Raw genomic sequence first — 20,166 nt, 5'->3', positions numbered from 1 at the left:
TTACTCTGGCCCGTTGCCATTCCGTTCCTCCGGCCACATTTACGTTAACCGTTTCCACCTTCCCCATCATGCCCATTAAAGCGCTTCATTGTTTATATATCGTTTTTATATTTCAGTGCCACCTACTCCTTCACTGTAAGAGACTGTAAGAGAGAGAGAGAGGAGGAAGAAAAAAGAATGAGATAGACATCTCCACATATTTATGTGAATATGTGAAATGAGGATGGTGCAACTTAAAGCTGAGGCAATAGGAGAGTGGGGGAGATCCCAGAATAATTTCATTATACTCTCGGCATGATTCCTTTTCATTTTCAGTTTTGCGTTTTTTTTATAGCTTTGATTTTCTCGCTCCGAGAACTCTTGAAGAAGAATAAAAAATGGAGAGTAGAGAAAGAAATGGAAAACTAGAAAAGGGATCTAATGAAAATGGCAAGAATTTAAGGATGGTGTTTTATATTAATAAAGATAACACAGTCAGAGGAAACTCACCAGCAATTCCAATTTCAGTCAACACAAAAAAAAGAGCAAACAACAATTATACACTGATAGAAAAAGGCATAGTAAATATAACTACAATCATATTTGAGTTAATGCTTAAACAATTTAAAATTAATAGAATTAAATTTGATTCAAATATAAATGTATTAAATATTTTATCTATCTAAATACAAAACACTTCAAAATAACTATAATATAGTAAATTTGTAGTTTAATATGTTTCATATTTAAATTGGATATTATTGTGAATTGGTTCAAAATTTTTCTAACTCCAAAGAAAAAATCAGCAACATGAGTAGAACTGCATTTTTTGTTAATTATGTTTTTTTTTTTCCCCAATCCAACGGCGCCCTGCTGCCAAGATAATTTAACTTTCAAGGCGGCAGCAGTTCTTGAACCAGTTGGGATTTTGAGGGACATCAAAAAAATTATAAACATAGTTAAAATAAATACAAAAAAATATTTAATTTCATTTAATATATGGAATATTTAAAATAACAAGTTTTTCCTTTTGATTTTAAAACAAAAATTTTAAAATTAAGTCATAATAATATTCAATTTAAATATGAAACATACTAAACTAAAAATTGAATGTATTATAGCTATTTTTAAGTGTTTTGTATTTAGATTAAATATGACCATATTAAAAAAGCATTTTTAATACATTTATATTTGAATCAAAATGAATTCTATTTAGTTTTGCTATGTTTGTATTTAAAAATCGCATTTTAAATTCAAACATGATTGTAGCTATTTTTACTATGCCTTTTTTCTATCAGTGTACATTTCAAAATAACCCATCTGGGTAAATGCAGCCTATTCATATATTCTATCTATACATTTCAGGACTTGAGAATTTACCTAGTCATGTTGGTCCTTGTTTACCTTGTTTAATAAAGTTTACCACTCTCGCAGATCACTCGGTTTGCGGGAAAAATAATAACTAAGCTATTTCTTATTGCTTTAATGATATTTATTATTATAACAGTCGTAATCTGTTTAAGACTGCCGTTCTTAACTAGCTTTACATACTTTGGAGCTTGATTCAGAAATAAGCTCAACGATTAAGCTTGCATATACATAATGCAAGCTTATTTACATATGTGTGCCCGTATTTGCATATTACTACCTTATCCAATTTTTTGTTTGGTAATTTTTGCCCTTGCAACTCCTCTCAGAGACCCGCACAATGTATGTAGTCTGCACTCACCTGCATCTTCATGGGATCTGTGTTGACCTGACACATGTATTTGCCGGAATCTTCCATTTTGACGCTGCGTATGTTGAGAGTCCATGTGTTGTAGTCGTTGTGCTGCACCGTTAATCGATCATTGTTGGTTATCACGTGCTCGTGTATGGCCAGAATTGCCTTGGCATCGGCCTTAATCCAGGCAACCTGATGGCGCCACACACATCAACACAGTTCCCAATGTGCCAAATGGAATGATGATGCGAACGCCGACAGAGTCAGATTCAGATTCAGAGTCAGTCAGGAAATAGGAATGGGGGATAAAGGGATGACCATTGTTGGTATCGTTGTCGTCGTTGTCGTCGTTGTCGTCGTTGAGTTGAGTTGAGTTGATGACACAGGCGTTTTGTGTGTGGCGTGGCGTTGATGAAGACAACGTTGGTCGGTCGTTGTTGCATGTAAACGTGTTGTTTGTGTTGGTGTTTTGTGTGGGCCAGCGTTTTGCACGCCAGATGTTTTGAAATTGCAGTTTGATAGCCCCCACAGAACCAATCCCAGTCCCAATCCCATCGCATGTGGAAAAAGTTCGAGGTTGATGTTGATGGGACAAACGTCGTCATATTTAGTTAATGTCCCCCCATTGTCATTGTCATTGTCGTCATCATCATTATAAGCAGTATCAATATCATTGCAGAAATGTATTGGTTCGTTAGATAGCGTTTCGTTTCGTTTCGTTTAGGTTCCGTTTCCGTTTCATGAGGATTCCGTTCGATCCGAAGCGGGCACCAACCGCACAAACCAGATCACAGACCATTCAAATCGATTTGCGGATGTATTAGAATTTAGTTGGTGCCACCGCCAGCCATCGCAACCGACAGTGAAAAAGGGGCGTCGGTCAGGGTGTAGTGGAGAGTGTGGAGAGTGGAGTGTTGATGGTCGAGGAGGTGTGTGGGTGGGTGTGGGTGGGGCAGAAAGTTAGGCATTGGTGTCAGTGTCGTTGACAATGGATTCAAAGGCGTAGGCGATAGTGTTGATAGTCAGTTTGGGGTTCGTTGTTGGTTGTTGTTGTTGGATTTTGTTGTTGTCATCGTCAGATGTCAGCGCAATTTGACGCCATTTCCATTTTGTTGCAACAGAAGCAGCAGTGACATCAGACGTTGTTGTTGTTGTTGTTGTTGTTGTTGCCGCAAAGTTTTTGCAAGTTTTTTTTTTTTGTTGTTTTTTGTTTGTTTCGAGGGATTTTAGTCGGTTTTTGGGTTTGAGTGCAGATTGTTAGAGTCAGATTGGTTGTTGTTGGTGTTGTTGTTGGTATTTGGGGATTTGAAAAGGGATATTTCAAGTGCAATTAGTGGAATTGGGTTTGCGGTTTTGGCGTCCATCGTTGTTGGCCATTTGGTGAATGGTTTTTGTGTGGTATCGCGGGTATCAGTGTGTTTGTGTGTTTGTGTGGAGAGAAGAAACATTCGACAATTAGTTAACATTTTTAGCTTATGCTCTGCTTTCGCTGGCATTCATTTCCCATCTTCTATTTTGGGATTTTCTTTATTTATTTTTTTTTTTTGTTTTTCAGGGAGGGTACAACCAAAGGAATCCACAAAGAATAAAACAAACGTGACACACAATGGAGAGGTCGCTCAGATGTTGCAAGCCGCTTCTGTGAATGAATTAATGTGGGTGTGACGCTTACCAAAACCTGCCGCCACTAGCTGGATTCATAATAATTCATTTGGAGCCTAATGCAAATAAGAAAAAATAACAAAAGTATCGACAAACCCTTCAGCAGATCGTTTACCGTAAGGGAAAATAAAAATATGAAAAAATATGCACTTTCATTAAATCTGCTTTCTGCTTGAAATATTAATCAAATAAATATACGACTATTCCCAATTTATTCTCAATTTGGGGTCTTCAATTGCTTTTTTTATTGTTACTTTACTTTACTTTAGAGACTTACTTCGGAGATCACTTTTTACTTCTTCAAAGTAACCTGAACAAAGTAAAGCCCACAGCAAGGAGCTTTGTAATATTTTTCCTAATTAATCCAGCGGCTATTTGGTAGATGAAAAAGCAAGTGTCGCACCCACGCAGTGCGGATGCACCCCATCCATCCGTCCGGAGAGAGACTTGTGCGGTGCGTGCGTGCAACAACTGTGCGAACACACACACAGAGAGATAGAAAACGAACGGAACGAACGAAACGAAACGGAATTAAATGAAAAAGTCATGAATAATGGGTGCAGTTGGCGGTGCGTTCTGAAGCGGCTAATCAGTTGGCATTAACATGGCATGCACAATTAGAAAAGAAGAACAGTAACTAGGGAAGAGATGGACTGGGATGGCATGGGATGGGAGGGGATGGAAGGAGGAAAAGATATACATTGCCAGGTCGTGGTGGAGCAAAAAGCATGACAACCAAAAGCATCTCTCTGACACACCAGCTTATCCCCAGAGACGCAGTTCCATCCAACTCTTTTGCTCTTGCCCTGTGCCTGTGCCTGCCTGCATGTACAGTGGCTTCATCGCATAGTCGGACACTTGTTTACCCAGTACAAAATTGTTGTTCTTTAACTTTTACTATAACTACAGAGTATTGGAAAGATATGGAAGAAAAACTGTTCGGAAAAGCGCCACATTGGTTGGAAAAGGAAAATCTACGGGGCACTATATAAATATAAGGTTCCGTAATGAGTTTAGTCTGCTCAAAAAAATTAGGGAAGGCCACGGCTAGATTTTAATTGAGCCAAAAGAGCATTTGATTTGGCAAAAATTAGTCAAGATACCTTTCAAAACCTTAAAAAAAAAGAAAAGTTACCTCAAAAAACACGATTCGGCAATACATTGCATAAGTAACATTTCTATACAGGAGATTTACTCGAAAAAAGCTTTTGAAAGACCATGACAATAAAATAATTGCGATGGGAATATATTCTGAGACAAATAAAGTTGTCGAATAAGGTATTTTGATGGTATATCATCGTAAAATCCATTCTTATTGATTAATATTAATTCAATAAAATCTTGAATGTGTAAAAAAAAAGTATCAGTAACAATTATTAAAAACTATTTGTTTTTTTTTTTTCGATTAAAATTAACTGTTTTTACTGAAAAATATGAGTTTTTGTTTAGGATTTAGATGGATAATAATATGTAGTTATAATGAAAGTTAAAGAACAACAATTTTATCGCGTTTCTGTATACTTTTTGAGCACACTTGTACTGGGTAAACAAGTGTCCGATTATGCGATGGAGCCACTGTACATACATACATATATACTATATATGTATGTAGTTTTAATTAACATTATGATGTGCAGACTAAGCTCAGTCTCCGAGTTTTAGTTAATAGGCTTAAGCAGCTTTTCTACGGTCCAAAATGGGTTTCGCAATCTGCTGCTGTCAGCGAGCGGTGGAGGAGAGATGGAAACGGGAAAGTGCCACAAAGCGGAGGGGCTGTAATCGCGTGGAAGAGGAGGGCTCAAGCACTGCACTTTATGCATATGTGAGCCACTTTGTAACTACATATACATGGACATATGTATGTATACCGTATATGTATGTATATTCGATGCAAGAAAAAATACTAGCTAGCTGTGGGATTGGTATCTTTTCGGACAGGATGAAATCGGCTTAGATTTGATTGACTTTTACAACAGTTGATGGATGGATAACTTTCCCATGAAAATGATGGAAAAAGTGAGAATATTTGACATTAGCTCTTGGCTGTGTTGCATCTCTGTCGACTATTTGCTGCGCTCGGATTGAGTACAGCCAGCACAATCCAATAAGTAGGAGTGCCAATACAGCTGTGCCCCCCCCCGCTATACCCACAGTTATCCACAGCAGCGCGCTGGTGCGTGTGTCAATACCAGTGAAGAGGAGGAACAGGAGCGGTTAGCAGCGGCTCTGCCCACGGACAGTAGTGTGTCCGTCTGTCTGTTTGATGTTGGTGGGGGGGATTCAGTTGGCTCTCTTTATTTATTTACTCAATAAAGCAAATTTATTGAGTAATGCATGAATGCGATGGGGCAACGCAGGGCTCAACAAGGGGCTGAAACGTTGGGGAGAGGGGCTAGGGGGGTGGATCAAACAAAGGCTCAAACGGATTGTGACGAAAATCGGAGCAAACAGAGAGCGGGGTCCAAACAAAAAACAGAGAAATGTAAAAGGGATTGTAAAAAATTTTCAAATGTAAATGCAAATAAAGCGAGCAAATGTCATAAAGTAAGTCTACAGTTACACACACAGAGTACTACTACATATAGAGAACAGGACTACGTAAAAGCACACACACACACATACACGTGGTTATACAGATATGCACACACGCAAACATACACACACACACACACACACACTTACATACATAGTTATACGAAAATGGTGCAAAGTTTGTTTCGGTTTGAACTCGGTGCGCTGAATTTATTTTTATTTTTATTTTTTAATTTTATTAATATTTTTTTCGGGTGTTTTTTAACCGAAAAAGGAAATACCAACGAAATGGACTAAAATAAGAATGCCATATAAAAGTGGCGAAGGGAACGCAAAATAACACAAAAGGAACGAATTAAACAGGAGAGTAACAGTAACCAGAGAGAGAAACAGAGAGGTATAGAGAGAGAAAAATAAAGACAGAGAACTTTTAATATTCTTTCTGATATATTTTTTCTATAAACCTGGCTCCATTACAGCTCATTAGGGACCAAAAGGACGTTGATTCGCTGCTCTAATATCTCATCAGAACTCAGCGAACAGAAGCCATTATCGAAGCACGAGCCACAGAACCCATTCGACGATTAATTGCGATTAAAATGTATTGTAAACAACAAGAGCTGATGTAGTGGCAGCAAAATTTTAAAATCATTCATATCTGTTGAATAATACATACACAATACTTAATGTGGGAAATTGAATGGAAACATTGTATGACTTTCTGTATACTACTCGTAATTGGATTGGCATTGGAATCTAGTTTGCTTCCTTATATTTACATCTTGAACTCAGATAAAAAAAACTCAAACTCATATCTTCAGATATGCACATACATATATGGGGCTGGTGACGCTTCTTTCTGTGCCGTACAAATGTCGAAATACCCTCTGCTAGGGTATATAACACTGCAACGATTATGCGACTGTTTGTTGTTGTCCTCTTTGTTTTTGTTGCTGTTGCTGCGGCTGTTCTCATTGTTCCCATTGTTGCTGGCAAAGTTGTTAAACAAATGGGTGAACAGCAGGCAGAACCAGAGGCAGAGCCGCAGCAGAAACAAAGGTCGCGAATGCTCCTGCATCCAAACATTCGCTGCGAAATAAATCTTTAATTATGCATATCTAGCGGAGAGAAGAGTGGATAGATACATATGTACGTATGTATGTACATATCCAACCATTTTGCGTTAAGTGCCGCTCCAATTCCAACCAATGGAAACTATCGTTGGCTGAATTTGTGTAGCTTAAAATTGGTGAAAAAAGAGATTTAGGTGCACCTAAATTTCTTTCTGTCATTTAGGGGTCTCTTAGGAGGTCTTCGATGTTAGTTGGTTCGCCTTTGTCCATTCCAATGGCGTTTGCTTTCTTATGTTCGCTACAATTTATATATATTTATTTATTGTTTAAATAAACTGACACCACCACGGTCACCCCAGCTGCTCTTCTCTTTCATTTCGCTGTGTCGCTGTGCCGCTGTCGCGCTGTTTTTGTTTGATTGAAACATCGAAGGATTTATACGAAATGGCGTTTTTATTTATGAGGCCATTTCGTTGATTAACACTCTTTGACGTGCAACGCAAACAAACGGAGAGCAAGAGACAGAAAAACAGCTCTGCCGAAAGCCCCAACAAAACGCATTCAACGAATGCAAAAAACGAACAAAAAGTAATTAAAGCGAGAGCCAGACGGTCCCAAAATGGGGAGCGGCACAAGGGTAACCTGTATTTTGGTTAAAAATTTCGGCTGACAGTATTTCGATCTGAACTACCTACTCAACAAAGTAGCGATACTTTTTTATACGTTATATTTTATTTTATTTAATGATTTATTTATCGAAAACTATATCTTTCCCAATTCCTGAGGTTTCCATTTTGAGTAGTAATCATTGTTTCACATAGCTTTAGTGTGGATTCCATTTTCATCAAAATCTTCCACCTCCGACGCAGTCCTTGTCTGTGCCGAAGAGGGGCCGCATGTACTGGAAGCAGTCCGTGTCCGGTGTGCCATAGCGCATAGATCTCGTTCTCCTTGTAAGGTCACAAGTACTGCAAGTAGTCATCATATTGGAGACATCTTCGTTGCGAAAATTTTGGACGGTAAAGTAGCTTGCGGCGCAGCTTGAGGAGTGGACCAGTCCCGTCTTTGTTTCAGTTTTCACCGCCAGCTTATGGTCTTTTCCCAGGGTTTCGCAGGCTCACAGATGGATGCGCTTTCGTTGGATTTATCCAATTAAAATTCTTCAAAATTCCTTAATTATTGTGTAGCTCGAAAATTCGCCCAGTTATCGGCCTTAGAATTTAGTTTATGGTGCGCCAGCTACAGCTGTAAAGTTCATTGCAACTTTCTACGTACCCTTTCAGATACGCATATTTTTAGGTGGAAGTATTACCTGTATTATCTATCAAATAGTATTTGTTTGCAGATTGTGATTTACAAGGTTTAACAACATAAAGCTTTAGAAATAAGTCATAGTCTTGGCCTGCTCTTAATGTGGAGTTTACGCTTCACTGAAGTTTGTGAAGATCCCACCCAGCGTTATTCTGTATTCTGTTATTTTCGCTTATTGGTAATTTAAATTTAAATCGCTGCAAACACTGACTTCATGCTATTTTTCAGCTGGTAGGTCAGTTTCAAGGCGAGTTTTATTTTCCGTATGATGTAAAGAAAACATAGGGAACATTTTGAAGAGCCGTCGTTATTTAAACTAAATGTAGATAGCAAAAATGCCAGGAAATACGAGATTAATGCTGTTCAAAAATAAAAAATATAAAAGGTTAAATTTTGTAACTTCAATGGGGTATTTCGGTCTGCACAGTGACAAATTTCAATGTAAATGTTTTTGTTTTTCGTATTTCTTGACTGAGACAATGCCAAAAATATTGTACTCAAAAATTCTTTCACATATTTTAAATCCTTCTGTAAGAACCGATTCAAGCTATATTAAATACTTGAGGAGATAAAAGATTTGTTCCTGCTGGATGGATCATATCCCGCACGGTGAGTCGTGCCTCTGCGTACTGACTTTGTCATGCTGCATGTACTGTTGTTACTCCTTCTAGGTAGCACGGGTCCTGGCTATGGAAGCCACGGTATAACGAAGTTTATACGTGTATAAATCTGGATTTATATGTATGTATATGTGGAAACTGTGAAGTAGCACTTCCTGGTCTGGGGCTCCAATTGATATGTACGATACTCTTTTTCAGTATTATGCGATCTGTGCTGTGGGAGGCTGCAGATCCTTGGACTCCATGGGCACCAGTTGCTTCCTTTTGAAAGTGGATTTTTTTGGAGTTTCAGAATTTAGTCCGCTTTGTAGGCATAGAAGAAATAAGCATCGCCCAATTGTTTTCCAAGGGATTTCCACAGCTAGACTATCGATTGCAGCTGCCAGCCGAAGCAAACATGAATAATAAATTTAAACTGCACTCGAAGCTCATGTTAAATGTTTAGAACGAATGGAAAAACAAAGGCAAACGGATTACGCGCTTTAAAGCGATTAAATTCTTGCTGATGAAATGACTTAATTTGTTTTCATTGTCTGTTTTCTGGCGCGCTATCATCCTACCCATCGAACCCCTGGGGCAGGGCAGGGCGGGGCAGAGCAGGGCGGTATATAATAGCTATTTTACATGCATTATTGTGTTTTATTTTTTAACGATTTTCGACAGTCGATTGTTTATTGTTGTTAACAACAATCGCTCACAGGTCTTTTTTTCCGATGCTCTTTTATCGCTTAAATTCCTTCCTTTGCACAGAGAGTGCCAGTGCCAGTGCCAGTGCCAGTGCCAGTGCCAGCCGCTCGTCGTGGCTGCCTCTCGGGGGGCGGTGAGTGTGTGCACTTTTTGGGCATGGGACACAGACCCGCTCTGTGAGTGTTATAAATGAAATGTGAGTGCTAATAATAATATAATACGATGATAAAAACAATAAGCTATTCGTTTTTCGGTTTCGTTTTCATCTCGTACAAATTGTGCGCTGTTTATTTAAATTTATTTCGGCCCCATTCCGCTCGGTTCGGCTCTGATCTGTTGGTAATGTGCTTTATTTGTGCTCCCAATAACCATTATTGTTTAATTCTTTTGTTGGAGCTGTTGTTGTAGTTGTAGCTTTAGTTGTAGTTGTAGTTGTTGCTGCTGTTGCTGCTGTTGCGGCTGTTGCTGTGCGTTGGTGCGTTAAATATGCAGAGTGCTCTATATTGTATGTACATATATAGATAGATAGGCAGTATGTATGAATATATATCTTAGATATTGTATTGTATGGTGCTATGGCAGCTATACTTGTAATTAACTATCTATATATGTATATTTATGTGTACGAATATGTATACTGGTAAAGGGGTAGGTGCGCTTTGGGGTTACATAATTGCGATAGTTGTTGTGCAGTTTGATTTCATTATTATATTCGTATTTGTAGTTTGGAAAATCGTTAAAACTGTTAAATCTCAAAAATTGTGCACTTGAAATGAGAGAAATGAAAGTGTACCAACTGAAGAGAGATAGATAGGAGACGGAGAGAGGGAGAGAGAGAGATACATACTGAGAGAACAAAAAAAATAAAAACGGAACTGAAAAGACAAGAAAAACTCATTCAACGCTGCGCCTGAAACCGATACATACCTTGGCGGGGACTGTCGCACCGTCACCACTCACCCGATGACCACCCAGATTGTTCACCACGCACGTGAATGTCGCGTCCCGGCCCTGGGCGATGGTCACGTTCTCCAGCGGGATGACAAAGTCCGGCTCGAAGGCGCCCACTGAGGAGATTTGGTTTGAAACGGTAAAATCTTCATTTCAATTGACATTTCCATGAAGAGAAAACATTTATTGAACAATTAACGCAATTTCAAACAAATTTACAAATTGCTGTATGTGTGTGTGTACGTATGGGTATGTGTGTGTGTGTGTGTAACTCATGTATGTGTGGTTATGTGGGTGTGTTGGAACGAGCGGCCTGCAAACGATTGGCAAATCAATAAGTTTAAGCTGAAATAATCGATCGATAGCGTTGGTTATCGCTAGAGGTGGCGTTTGAGTCGCTATCGATCTGGCAAAGAAAGGATGCTTATCGATATAGTCTTCTGTGTGTGTGTGTGTGCAAAGCAAACCAAAAACGTTCCACACTCAATGATCAACAATGTTATCGCTATTTGCCCAAACGCTTGGGCGCCCAAACTCGGTCTTATAGCCTGGTTCCACTAGCACGTCATCCCCTGTCGCTCCCAAGCGAAGTATTTTCACTCAATCTATAAATGGGAATTCCCATTGGTCAATCAGTTTGAATTCAAAAGCAGATTGGCTGCCCTGCCTCAGTGGAGTACAATTTAATGGTCAAATACATCTACGTGGAAGCTTCAGACAATGATATGGAAATTTTTATCAGCTCAGCTGGCATTAAGACCGATGAATTGAGTAATTGTACACCAATTTTGAAGAAAAAGAAAGATCTGGTTGGAGTTTTTTCAGCAAACAAACGAAATGACGTCTAGTGGAGCCGGGCCCGTTGCCTCCTTCCCCATATATGTATGTATCTTACCAACGCAATTGCACAGCATCAGCACCAAAAGCGATAGCCAATGGCCTCTCGGCCCTCCTCGAGCTCCGATTCCTCCTCCGAATCCTCCTGCTTTTCCTATCTGCAGCTGCGCCAGCTTGGTTTGATTCAGTTGCGAGGGATTGCTCGATGTGAATGTCTGAGTGGGACACCGTTCAACGTTCAGCTTGCAGCTTCGGGAATCGACGATGAGTTCGCTGATTTTCTTGACTACCAGAATCGCCATCATAAGACTGACGTAGTTCCTACTGGCATGACTTTATTCATAGACTATCTGGCTGAATATGCTGAAAACGCAAGCAAAATGTACAGACCACATCGTCCAATTAGCTTTGATAGGAATTATGAATTGCAAACTTACACATAAATATATAAAAGTTCACATGGCTCTAGCCATGGCTCGTCCCAAACAGCGGACTGTCAGTGCATCCACGCTGGTCGGGACCAATAACACTACCCGACACGATTTTTCCTCAAGGAACAAAACCAACTTTTTCTTAAAGATTTGGGGCTTAGAAATGGTTTGATGATATTTTTTTTTTTTTTCTATAGCACTTTTTTTTGAAGAATTTTTTAAATATGGTATTTTTTTTTAAAGCTTTTTTCAGAGGTAGCGCTTGTTTTTTTCACATAACTCTAGTATCTTACGTCTGGTTGTAAAGAACTTTGCTATTTTGAAAAGATAATTAAAACAGCTAGAAGTTAAGCCCAAACACTTTGGGATTACAGCTTACCGTCTGTGAAATATAAAGCATTGAAATGCAGAAATTATGATTTTTGTGCGGTATTTTTTACGAAATTTTGACTTTAAAAACTCAGGAAAAGTCGAAAAAAAATTATATCTTGTGTCCTCTATTTTTTTGTGTATAGGTGCGTTAATTTGGCGTCGTTTAAAATTCGTTAACCAAACCTAAAATATGGAAAAAATGAACAAAAAATACCTTTTGGAAGGTTGCGAGCCCTTCGGTTTGGGTCCTTGAGGAAAAAAAAGTTCGATTTTGTCGAGTAGTGTAATCAAACCGATAAACACAGAGCCAACGAGCCATGTCTCTAGCCATGGTTCTCCACAAATAGCGGTGTGTCAGCACCTCCGGAAAATAAAATAGTCTTAAGAAACGCACACAATTAATAAACTTCAGAATTCTCGATCAACAACTCTACCCATTCTTGTCCATACACCAATTTAAAACCCCCCACCTCTTGCGACATTTCGCAATCGACGGGGACAGCACCCGTTGACCTACATAAGAAATATCATTGTTACACTGTGGGCTTATCTCAACTTTCTTTTACCAGTAATTACTTTATGTTTTTATGGCATATTTATCAAAACACTCAATACTTTTTAATTTTATTTATTATCTTTCTTTTTTTCCGTTTATTTTCCAATAAAAATTTTTTTATTTTACATTTTATTTTTACCATTCCCAACTGGTGGCTTTTATCGCAACCACCGTATCTACCACACGTCCACCTTCTTTTTTATACTTTTTGATTTTAATATAAAACAGGAGGGTTTTCGGTAGCAATTAAGCAGGCAAATATTGCCCAATAATAAAAAGTCAACAAGTAACACTTACTGGTCACGAGACACCCCATGGGAGTCCGTGGTGTCTCCTTCACGATCGCCAGCTGCTTAAAAAGCAACCAACGCCCCAACCTTCAACCTGTCCTACCACTCCTTCGGTCATACAAGGCCAGTCCCGAACCTTAAGTTCCAGCAAATCTACAAATTACATGTAGAGGAAGCCTGGACAGGTTGATGCATATCCCAGTCTCAAATAAGCTATCTTACAATGAAATGAATGAACTATATGTGGAAAGCGTCACATCGAAACAGTCGATAGATTTTGTCGAACGTCAATAAATATTGCCGTCGTCAAGATAACAATTCTGCCAGCGATAGTCTGTGGCGTGAGCGACTCGCAACTACGGCTACACTTCAAAGTCGTTGCGAATTGTTTACAAATGAATTAATTTCAAGTGTCAAATTATTAGGAATTATTTAACTATGTTGCGGTTCTGATTCCGGTCAACGCTGAAGTTGGATGACGCACGAAATCCATAAAAGAAACGAGTAAGATAACGCTCAAGTTCTTTTACGCAGCTGCGGTGCAGCGTTTGTGCCCAAAATGTTATCATCAACTGCACAAAATAATTGTAAATAAATTGACAATTACAATTTGTTCAAAACTAATTTCGTATTTGCGCTTGCCATCCAATTAGAAATCAAAATCAGCTGTACAAATACACAAAAAGTGGCAGCACTTCAGGGCTGAAGTGCATATAGAATTAAAGCGTTCTTGCTAGTCAAGCAAGCAATCGTTCTCGATTATATTTAGATTTTGTTATCCGTTGTAGGCACTCAACTAGGACCTAAAATATGGACGCAAAAAGAGCCTTTTCACTCGTTGACTTGGCCGTACCTTGCGTAGTTACATACCTTTTGTGCAGGGTTGCATTTGACACTAAATGGTTGCAAGAAGGTTGGCATTTGTGCATTTACCAACACTGTCTAACATTACGTGCAATAAGGAAAATTGCAGCTGCAATTCCCAATAAAAACTTTATTTTTAAGGTTTGTTCTGAGTGTTGTGTGCTTTTCACCATGCCAAATATCTTCCGCAGCCTTTTCTCGGATCGCTACAACGGGAAGCACGACCGCTTCTACGAGCGCTATGAAGGTGAGGCCTTGTCTGTCTGCGCCATATTATGTGTGCCTAAGCCCAAACTTTTCCTAGCCATTTGCCGCACCGTACCCAACATGGCCCCAATGCCGAGGCCAGAGCCCATCAGAAGCATCAAGGCGTTCAGAACACGTGTATCCAATCGCAAATCTAATACTAGCTTCCACTACGGCAGTGGAAGCCCGAACACCGACTGGCTCCAGAGCGACGATATACCCATTGTAACGCGGCGCGAGTTGGAGGAGAAAACGGGCCAGCTGATGGCCCTTCAGCCGATTGATGGGGGCACCGAGTTCAGCCACACCATCTGGAAAATGGAGAGGCCGGGCCAGAGGCGACGCGTGAAAAAGAGCAAGGACGGCGTCAAAATAGGCTACATCCAAGTGCTGACCAAGGGAGAAAAAGGCGACACAGGCAAAGAGAATGAGTCACATCAAGCCAATGTTCAAAGGCGCAGCGAAAAGACGAAAGCGCAGCTCCCCTGTAGCGACAAGGAGAACCGCACGGCCGAGGTTTCGTTTGTCTGCCCACAGCCAGAATGCCACATGCCATTCGCCAATCGGTAGGTGTTCGAATAACTTCCATTGCATAAATGGCCATCTAATATTGTCCGAAATGCCCCACCGCAGCGCCGGCCTGCGCTCACATCAACGCGACAACGGACACCACAACTGGCAGTATCAGTGCGTCGATTGCAGCATGTACTTCAGACAAGTCAACTACTTGAATCGTCACAGGACCGTCTGTCGCCAGCCACGCCCAGCCAACGCCCAAACTAATATTCGCCAATAGACTCAAGAAGGGAGTGCAAAATGGTATTTGTCAAAGGCTTACACAAATGTTTAGCTTATTTCCGTTGTAATCGTTACACGCGTAATTTAACCATCGCATAGCTCATACTAGGTTTTTTTTTTAATTTTAAATCGAAATATTTTTCACCCAATTAAACCTGAACCTGAACCTAAACCTAATTTTACATAATAATACCAATCAATGGCCTCCCTGTGATTTACTTATTACACGCGTTCTCCATCGCTCGATCGTTTCCTGCCTGTTTGAAAGCTGTTATAAGTGTCGAAATAAATAATCCGAACACATATTGTCGTGTTTGCGCAGCGCTCGGCATCGGCTGTGCGCTCATATCTGGCTCTGGTGTCTTGTAGATCCATAATCTATTGACAAAGCGTGGTAAGCTCAGTGTCGATTGGAGAAGAGAACTAAAGGAAAGCAGAAGGCACCAGACACCAGGCAGCAGGCACCAGGCAGACAGCGACTTGCCGCACCTTTGTTTGGCGAGGACAACATTTATTTTGCGCAGACGAGTAGCGGATGGAGAAGGAGCAGCTAACAGTTAGAAACAGGAAGTCAACGAGGAGCAGCATTTTGTTGCTGGCTCATCTAGGACCTGCTGCAGGACAGGACAGGACAGAACTGAACAGAAGAGAACATGGCTGGAGAGGACAGAGGACAGGGACAGTCGTCCTGCACGTGCCGCTATTTACATTTGCACGTAATAAATTCACAAGGACCACGAGGACGAGCAGCAGAAAGAGAACGAGAACTTGCAACAGGAAATGTGCCCGGAAGTGCATATGCCGGCTGTCGTTTGCCTCCCTGCGCCCCATCTCACCCCACCTGCAACGTGGGGACCAACGTGTTGCATTCAAATGGGCAGCGTTCTGCTCCACCACTGGGCTCCGCTCTGCTCTGCTCCGCTCCCCCATGCCATTGCCATTGCCACATATTTGCATTGACGAAATTTAATGAGCTCACAAAAGCAGTGGGCAAACATTTGCAAAGCTTCTGGCTTGGTTCGGCTCGGCCCGGCCCGGCTCGCCTCGGTCCGGATCGAACAGCCAGCACATTAGTGAAGGCCGAAATGGGGACAGGACGATGGGGGACGTGTGCAAGGCGCTTTATTAGATACGTGTCCTATCTGTCGCCCAAGACCGTGGTGGCCTTCCACCATCCTCACTTCGCCATCCGCCTCAGCCCATAATCACATCCTGTCGCCGATACGGGTTTTGGTGGCCCTTTGTGGCAGCTTAAACACATCCCTCTCCCACCCCTGTGTCCATTGTCTCCTAGATCTAGAGTAAGATCTGTCCAATGGCCCAATAAGAGCCACACACTCGATTTTACTCTGGGGCGAAAGGGTTCCTCTACACTGAGAACTGAGTGGAGCAAATGGTGGAAAACTGGAAGAAGAAATCTCTTTAACTATTGTATTTTGACGTCTCATAATTCAGATCGGATGTTACCGAAGCTCTCCTCTAATTTCTGATCTTGTGTGACTCTGCTTTCTCTCCCAGCTGAACTCTCATTTAACCTGCATGCAAATGCCATTAGAGTGGAATTTATTTCCACATCCCCCATACCCCCCAAACAGTCGAATTTTGTCCATGGAGTGTGTATCGGACGTGCAGCCGTGCAGCCGTGCACTGGAGGCACCCGCGTGGTCAGTGCATTTCCACTTCGTTGCAGTCTGTTGCCTGGAAAATTGTATTAGCTGCCTAACGATAATAATATTCTATTGATTTTGGTGCAAACACACACATGAAGGGAATGTGGTTACAAATTACTTTGTTGTCGAACAAAATGATGGCTGCAGGTGCACCTGAAATTTGTGCTGAGGTGAGGCTCAGGCACTTCAGCCTGGCAACTTCAGTGCCCTCTTTTGGAGCGGCCTTTTAATTGACAGTAACTATGGCTTAAACCCACTGGCTGCCTCGGAATAATAATTTGCTGAGCTGTTGCTCTGGCCTGAGTAAAGATACAGAGGGGGCCGAGCCTCCCCCCCGGTGGTTTAATTTCATTTATGATCGTACAAGGCGGAGCTGCATTCCCTGTCATTAAATTGTTTTGCTTGCTGATCAAGTGAGCTTCTTGCCTCTCCCTTTTCCACCCCAACCTGCCGCAGTTCACTTGAGTTAATACTTTCCATTTTTTGTCCAGGCTTCATTCTGTTTTGCCATGGAAATATACGAGTATTCCAATGGCTTGGCTTCGTTTTGGTTGTCGGTTCCCGTTTATTGTTTATCTTGTGTTGTTTTTTACCTCTAGTTAGAGAGGGTAAAAGTGGGGAGGTTCGACCCCATAAGAATTTAATAGCCGCGAAGCGCGGTCCGCCGTCGCCGGCTCTGCCGAGAAGGGCACCAAATTAAACCCAAAAAAAAAAAAAAAAAAAAAAAAAGAAGAAAAGAGAAAAACCCCCCCCCCCCCCCCCCCCCCCAAAAAAAGGAAAAAAAGGGGGAGAAAAAAAAAAAAAAAAAAAAAAAAAAAAAAAAAAAGAAAGGAAAGGAAACCCCCAAAAAAAAAAATTTGGCGAATTGGAAAAAGATCGGATCAAAATTATAGCCAGAATGAAGAAATTAATTTAGTGTCCCCCCCCCCCACAACGCACAAAGAGGGGCCGGGGGGGGTGACGGTGGTAAAGAAAAAAGTAATATTTTTAAGGAGCCGCACCCCCCGTTTCTACTTTCTGTCTGTGCTGTGAGGAAACTTTAAGTAAATCAGTTTTGTTTGTGGCCAAAGTGAAATGTCCAAGTATACACTCACACACACACACACATGTGCTTGGGTGTGGGTGTGTGTGTTTATTGTTTGCTGACATTTAAAATTACACTCTTGGGAATGCACGAAGAGAATAAGGAGAAGTTTGGCTTCAAAGTAAGCAAAATTAAGCAAACACATGCTGGGTACGACGAATGGTAGAACGAAAATGAAGGGAGTTACATATGTACATACATATGTACATACATATGTACATAAATGTACATAAGGGTCAGAGGTATAGAGGGAGAGGGGTGTCTATGCTATGGCTCTTGGGGGGATCTGCTGTGTGGGGCAAATGACATCTAACCATCGAATGGAACGTGCTCATTTCCCACTCCAGTCCACAGCAAAGTCATCTTCCTTTCGGCCACCATCCTGCCACGCCTCCCCGTGCCACAACCGTCCTGTGTACGATTCTGGTCAATGTGGTCGTGTCATGGTCAGCAAAAGTTACTTCTCGCGGCGCTTGTGGGTGGATAGACGTGATAATGGAATGTGGTAAGGGGTAAAGCGTATGTGGTGTGTGGTGTGTGGTGTGGGGTAAAACTGGACAACTAGTATAACTGTATTTGCTTAACACCACACAGACTCACACACACACACACACGCTGAGAGACACAGAAAAAGAACCCAAACACAAGCCATACAATACATGTATGTATGTATGTATGTATGCATGTATGCATGTATGTATGTATACTCGTATATAAAAGACAAATAAGTTTAGTTCAGTTGAGTGGATTTCTTGTAACTTCTCTTTGTGGGTCGCAACCAGTTCCACACCCTGTAGCTCAATGGCAGAAAGTAGCACCAAACAGCCTCAACAGAAGAACATATGAATGTATGTATATATAGTACACATATGTATATAGTAACGAAATATCAGAATATATAAAGCAATCCAATGACAACACACTTCATGATCTGCAACTGGAACTCCGACTTCCATTCATTTTTTGCTGGCTGCCTTTTGTGGCATCTGATACCTCGCATAATAATCCACTGAAGCAATGCGCCTTGTAGCGACACAGCCCCCCATCGCCCACCCTGACACATACTGCTCGCTTTAGTGCTGATGCGACAGATTTCCGAGACACTAGACGGGGACATGTGGCAAAGTGTAAATGAGCAGTCATAGCCAGGGCTAGTTGCAGCCAGCGGCACAAATGTCACACCAGGATGGAGTCCTACTCCTCCTCCTCTGTCACACCACCCCCGCAGCCCCACAGCCCCACAGCCACGCAGCCACGCAGCACGAATCCCGGACACAGACACAGACACCTAGACCAGCCGTTTCCCTCGCAGGACATATCTCCTCTGTCCTCTGCAGATATTCATGAATATGCGTAACTGTCAACCGGCCAACCGGTCAACACACTCACAAATATAGCCCCACAGCCACGGGAAGGGGCACAAATTCCGAGCTCGTGTCATATTTTTATTTTCTGTACCCCGTCCCCAGTCCCCCCATATTTCTACTGCCCCCTCCAGCGCTTTCTTCTACTTGTTTCTTATTTTGCTTCTCTGCTTCTCCTTTCGTCAGTTGTTACTTGTGACGCACGCTTAGGCCACGCCCACAGCCTGCTCCCCGCCTTGTGTTGTCTAATTGAGCGCCATGGCTTTTCTGCTGCCGCCGGGCACTTGCCCTGGCTCTGGCCGTGTCCTGGCACTGGCACTGGCACTGGCACTACTGAGCCGCCTAGGCGAATGTGCAGCTGCGGTGGTGAAGGCTGAAGAGCGGGTAAGAGCTTCGTTGATATGCCAGGCCCATCTCCCATGGACCATGGCCCGGACAACTGTACCCACGGCTTGATCCTTAGTTATCCTTAGTTCCTTATGCTGTGTGCGCCGGCACTGAAGTGCAAGAAGTGGAAGACCAGATCGAAGTGCTTCCAGGGGATTTGTGCCCGTAGTTGTCAGGGATTCAGGCTGGATTGATTCGAGCGAGGAGGCGAGGACACCCCACTGCCATTCAGTTCCATTGCACTCAGATCTCGTTAAGCTCCTTTTTCTTTTTTTCTGTTTGCCTGCCGCAGTCGGTTTCTGGAAGGCCTTGGAGAGATCCACAGCTGGAATGCCCACACCACCCTCCGCACTCATCCGAGTTGTCAATTTCAATGAGCCGAAAACCCTCGAAACCCTGGCCGCTCCTTGCCTCGTTATCCCTAATCCGTAATAAGCTGTATCAATAGCTGGGGCAAGTCAATAAGCGAACTTAGCTCTGCCCTGCTCTGCTCAACTCGGTGCGGCGCTGTGTGGTGCGGTGCGGTTCGGGACAGGTCGGTTCGGTTCAATTCAGTTGAGTCAAAGCAATTGCCGTCAAGTGCCAAATAAAGGCATAACTCGGCAGTCAGGACACGACATCCGACCTACCAGGGCCAAAAGGAGTGGGTGACTGAAGCAGAAAGCAGGCAGGGTGGCAGGGAGGCAGGGTGGCAGGGTGGCAGGCAGGGCCAACGAAAGAATGGGAAGC

The 20,166-nt window shown here is 41.9% G+C and overlaps 2 protein-coding genes and 1 long non-coding RNA gene across 8 annotated transcripts in view; 2 read left to right on the top strand and 1 right to left on the bottom strand.

Moving 5' to 3' along the window:
* LOC111070417 (neurotrimin) overlaps positions 1–20,166 on the bottom strand; it is a 49,118-nt gene that overhangs the window by 15,022 nt on the left and 13,930 nt on the right. Inside the window, exons 2-4 of one of the 5 annotated variants that reach the window (XM_022360932.2) lie at positions 11,434–11,738; positions 10,515–10,684; positions 1,709–1,894 (exon numbers count right to left, since the gene is read on the bottom strand). In XM_022360932.2, the coding sequence (XP_022216624.2) occupies positions 1,709–1,894; positions 10,515–10,684; positions 11,434–11,680 (603 nt within the window). In that variant the 5' untranslated portion in view covers positions 11,681–11,738. Of the gene's footprint in view, positions 1–1,708; positions 1,895–10,514; positions 10,685–11,433; positions 11,739–20,166 lie in introns of those variants that run through there. The other 4 variants (XM_022360934.2, XM_022360933.2, XM_022360935.2 and 1 more) reach the window with 4 other exon arrangements.
* On the top strand, positions 6,012–6,522 carry LOC111070422. Its single transcript, XR_002607352.2, has 3 exons — positions 6,012–6,095; positions 6,171–6,293; positions 6,376–6,522. It is a non-coding gene; the product is annotated as an uncharacterized LOC111070422 (long non-coding RNA).
* On the top strand, positions 13,485–15,087 carry LOC111070419. Of its 2 annotated transcripts, XM_022360938.2 has the most exons (4): positions 13,485–13,528; positions 14,080–14,135; positions 14,193–14,700; positions 14,768–15,087. In XM_022360938.2, the coding sequence occupies exons 1-4, from the start codon at positions 13,500–13,502 to the stop codon at positions 14,928–14,930; spliced, it is 756 nt and encodes a 251-aa protein (XP_022216630.1). In that variant the 5' UTR covers positions 13,485–13,499; the 3' UTR covers positions 14,931–15,087. The 2 variants fall into 2 exon arrangements, with proteins under 2 accessions (XP_022216630.1, XP_022216631.2); XM_022360939.2 differs by lacking the exon at positions 13,485–13,528 and having other exon boundaries at positions 13,682–14,135.

The sequence above is a fragment of the Drosophila obscura genome, unplaced genomic scaffold (genome assembly GCF_018151105.1).
Source record: "Drosophila obscura isolate BZ-5 IFL unplaced genomic scaffold, ASM1815110v1 contig_96, whole genome shotgun sequence".
NCBI lineage: Eukaryota > Metazoa > Arthropoda > Insecta > Diptera > Drosophilidae > Drosophila > Drosophila obscura.
Note: the sequence above shows the minus strand (reverse complement) of the source record. Positions and strands in the feature narration are given on the sequence as shown.

Bases quoted from the DNA above. Each gene is read 5' to 3' on its own strand.
- LOC111070419 (XM_022360939.2), top strand. From the start codon at position 13,835: ATGGACGCAAAAAGAGCCTTTTCACTCGTTGACTTGGCCGTACCTTGC. The intron at 14,136-14,192 runs GTGAGGCCTTGT...AACTTTTCCTAG, and splicing joins CTTCTACGAGCGCTATGAAG to CCATTTGCCGCACCGTACCC. The intron at 14,701-14,767 runs GTAGGTGTTCGA...GCCCCACCGCAG, and splicing joins CACATGCCATTCGCCAATCG to CGCCGGCCTGCGCTCACATC.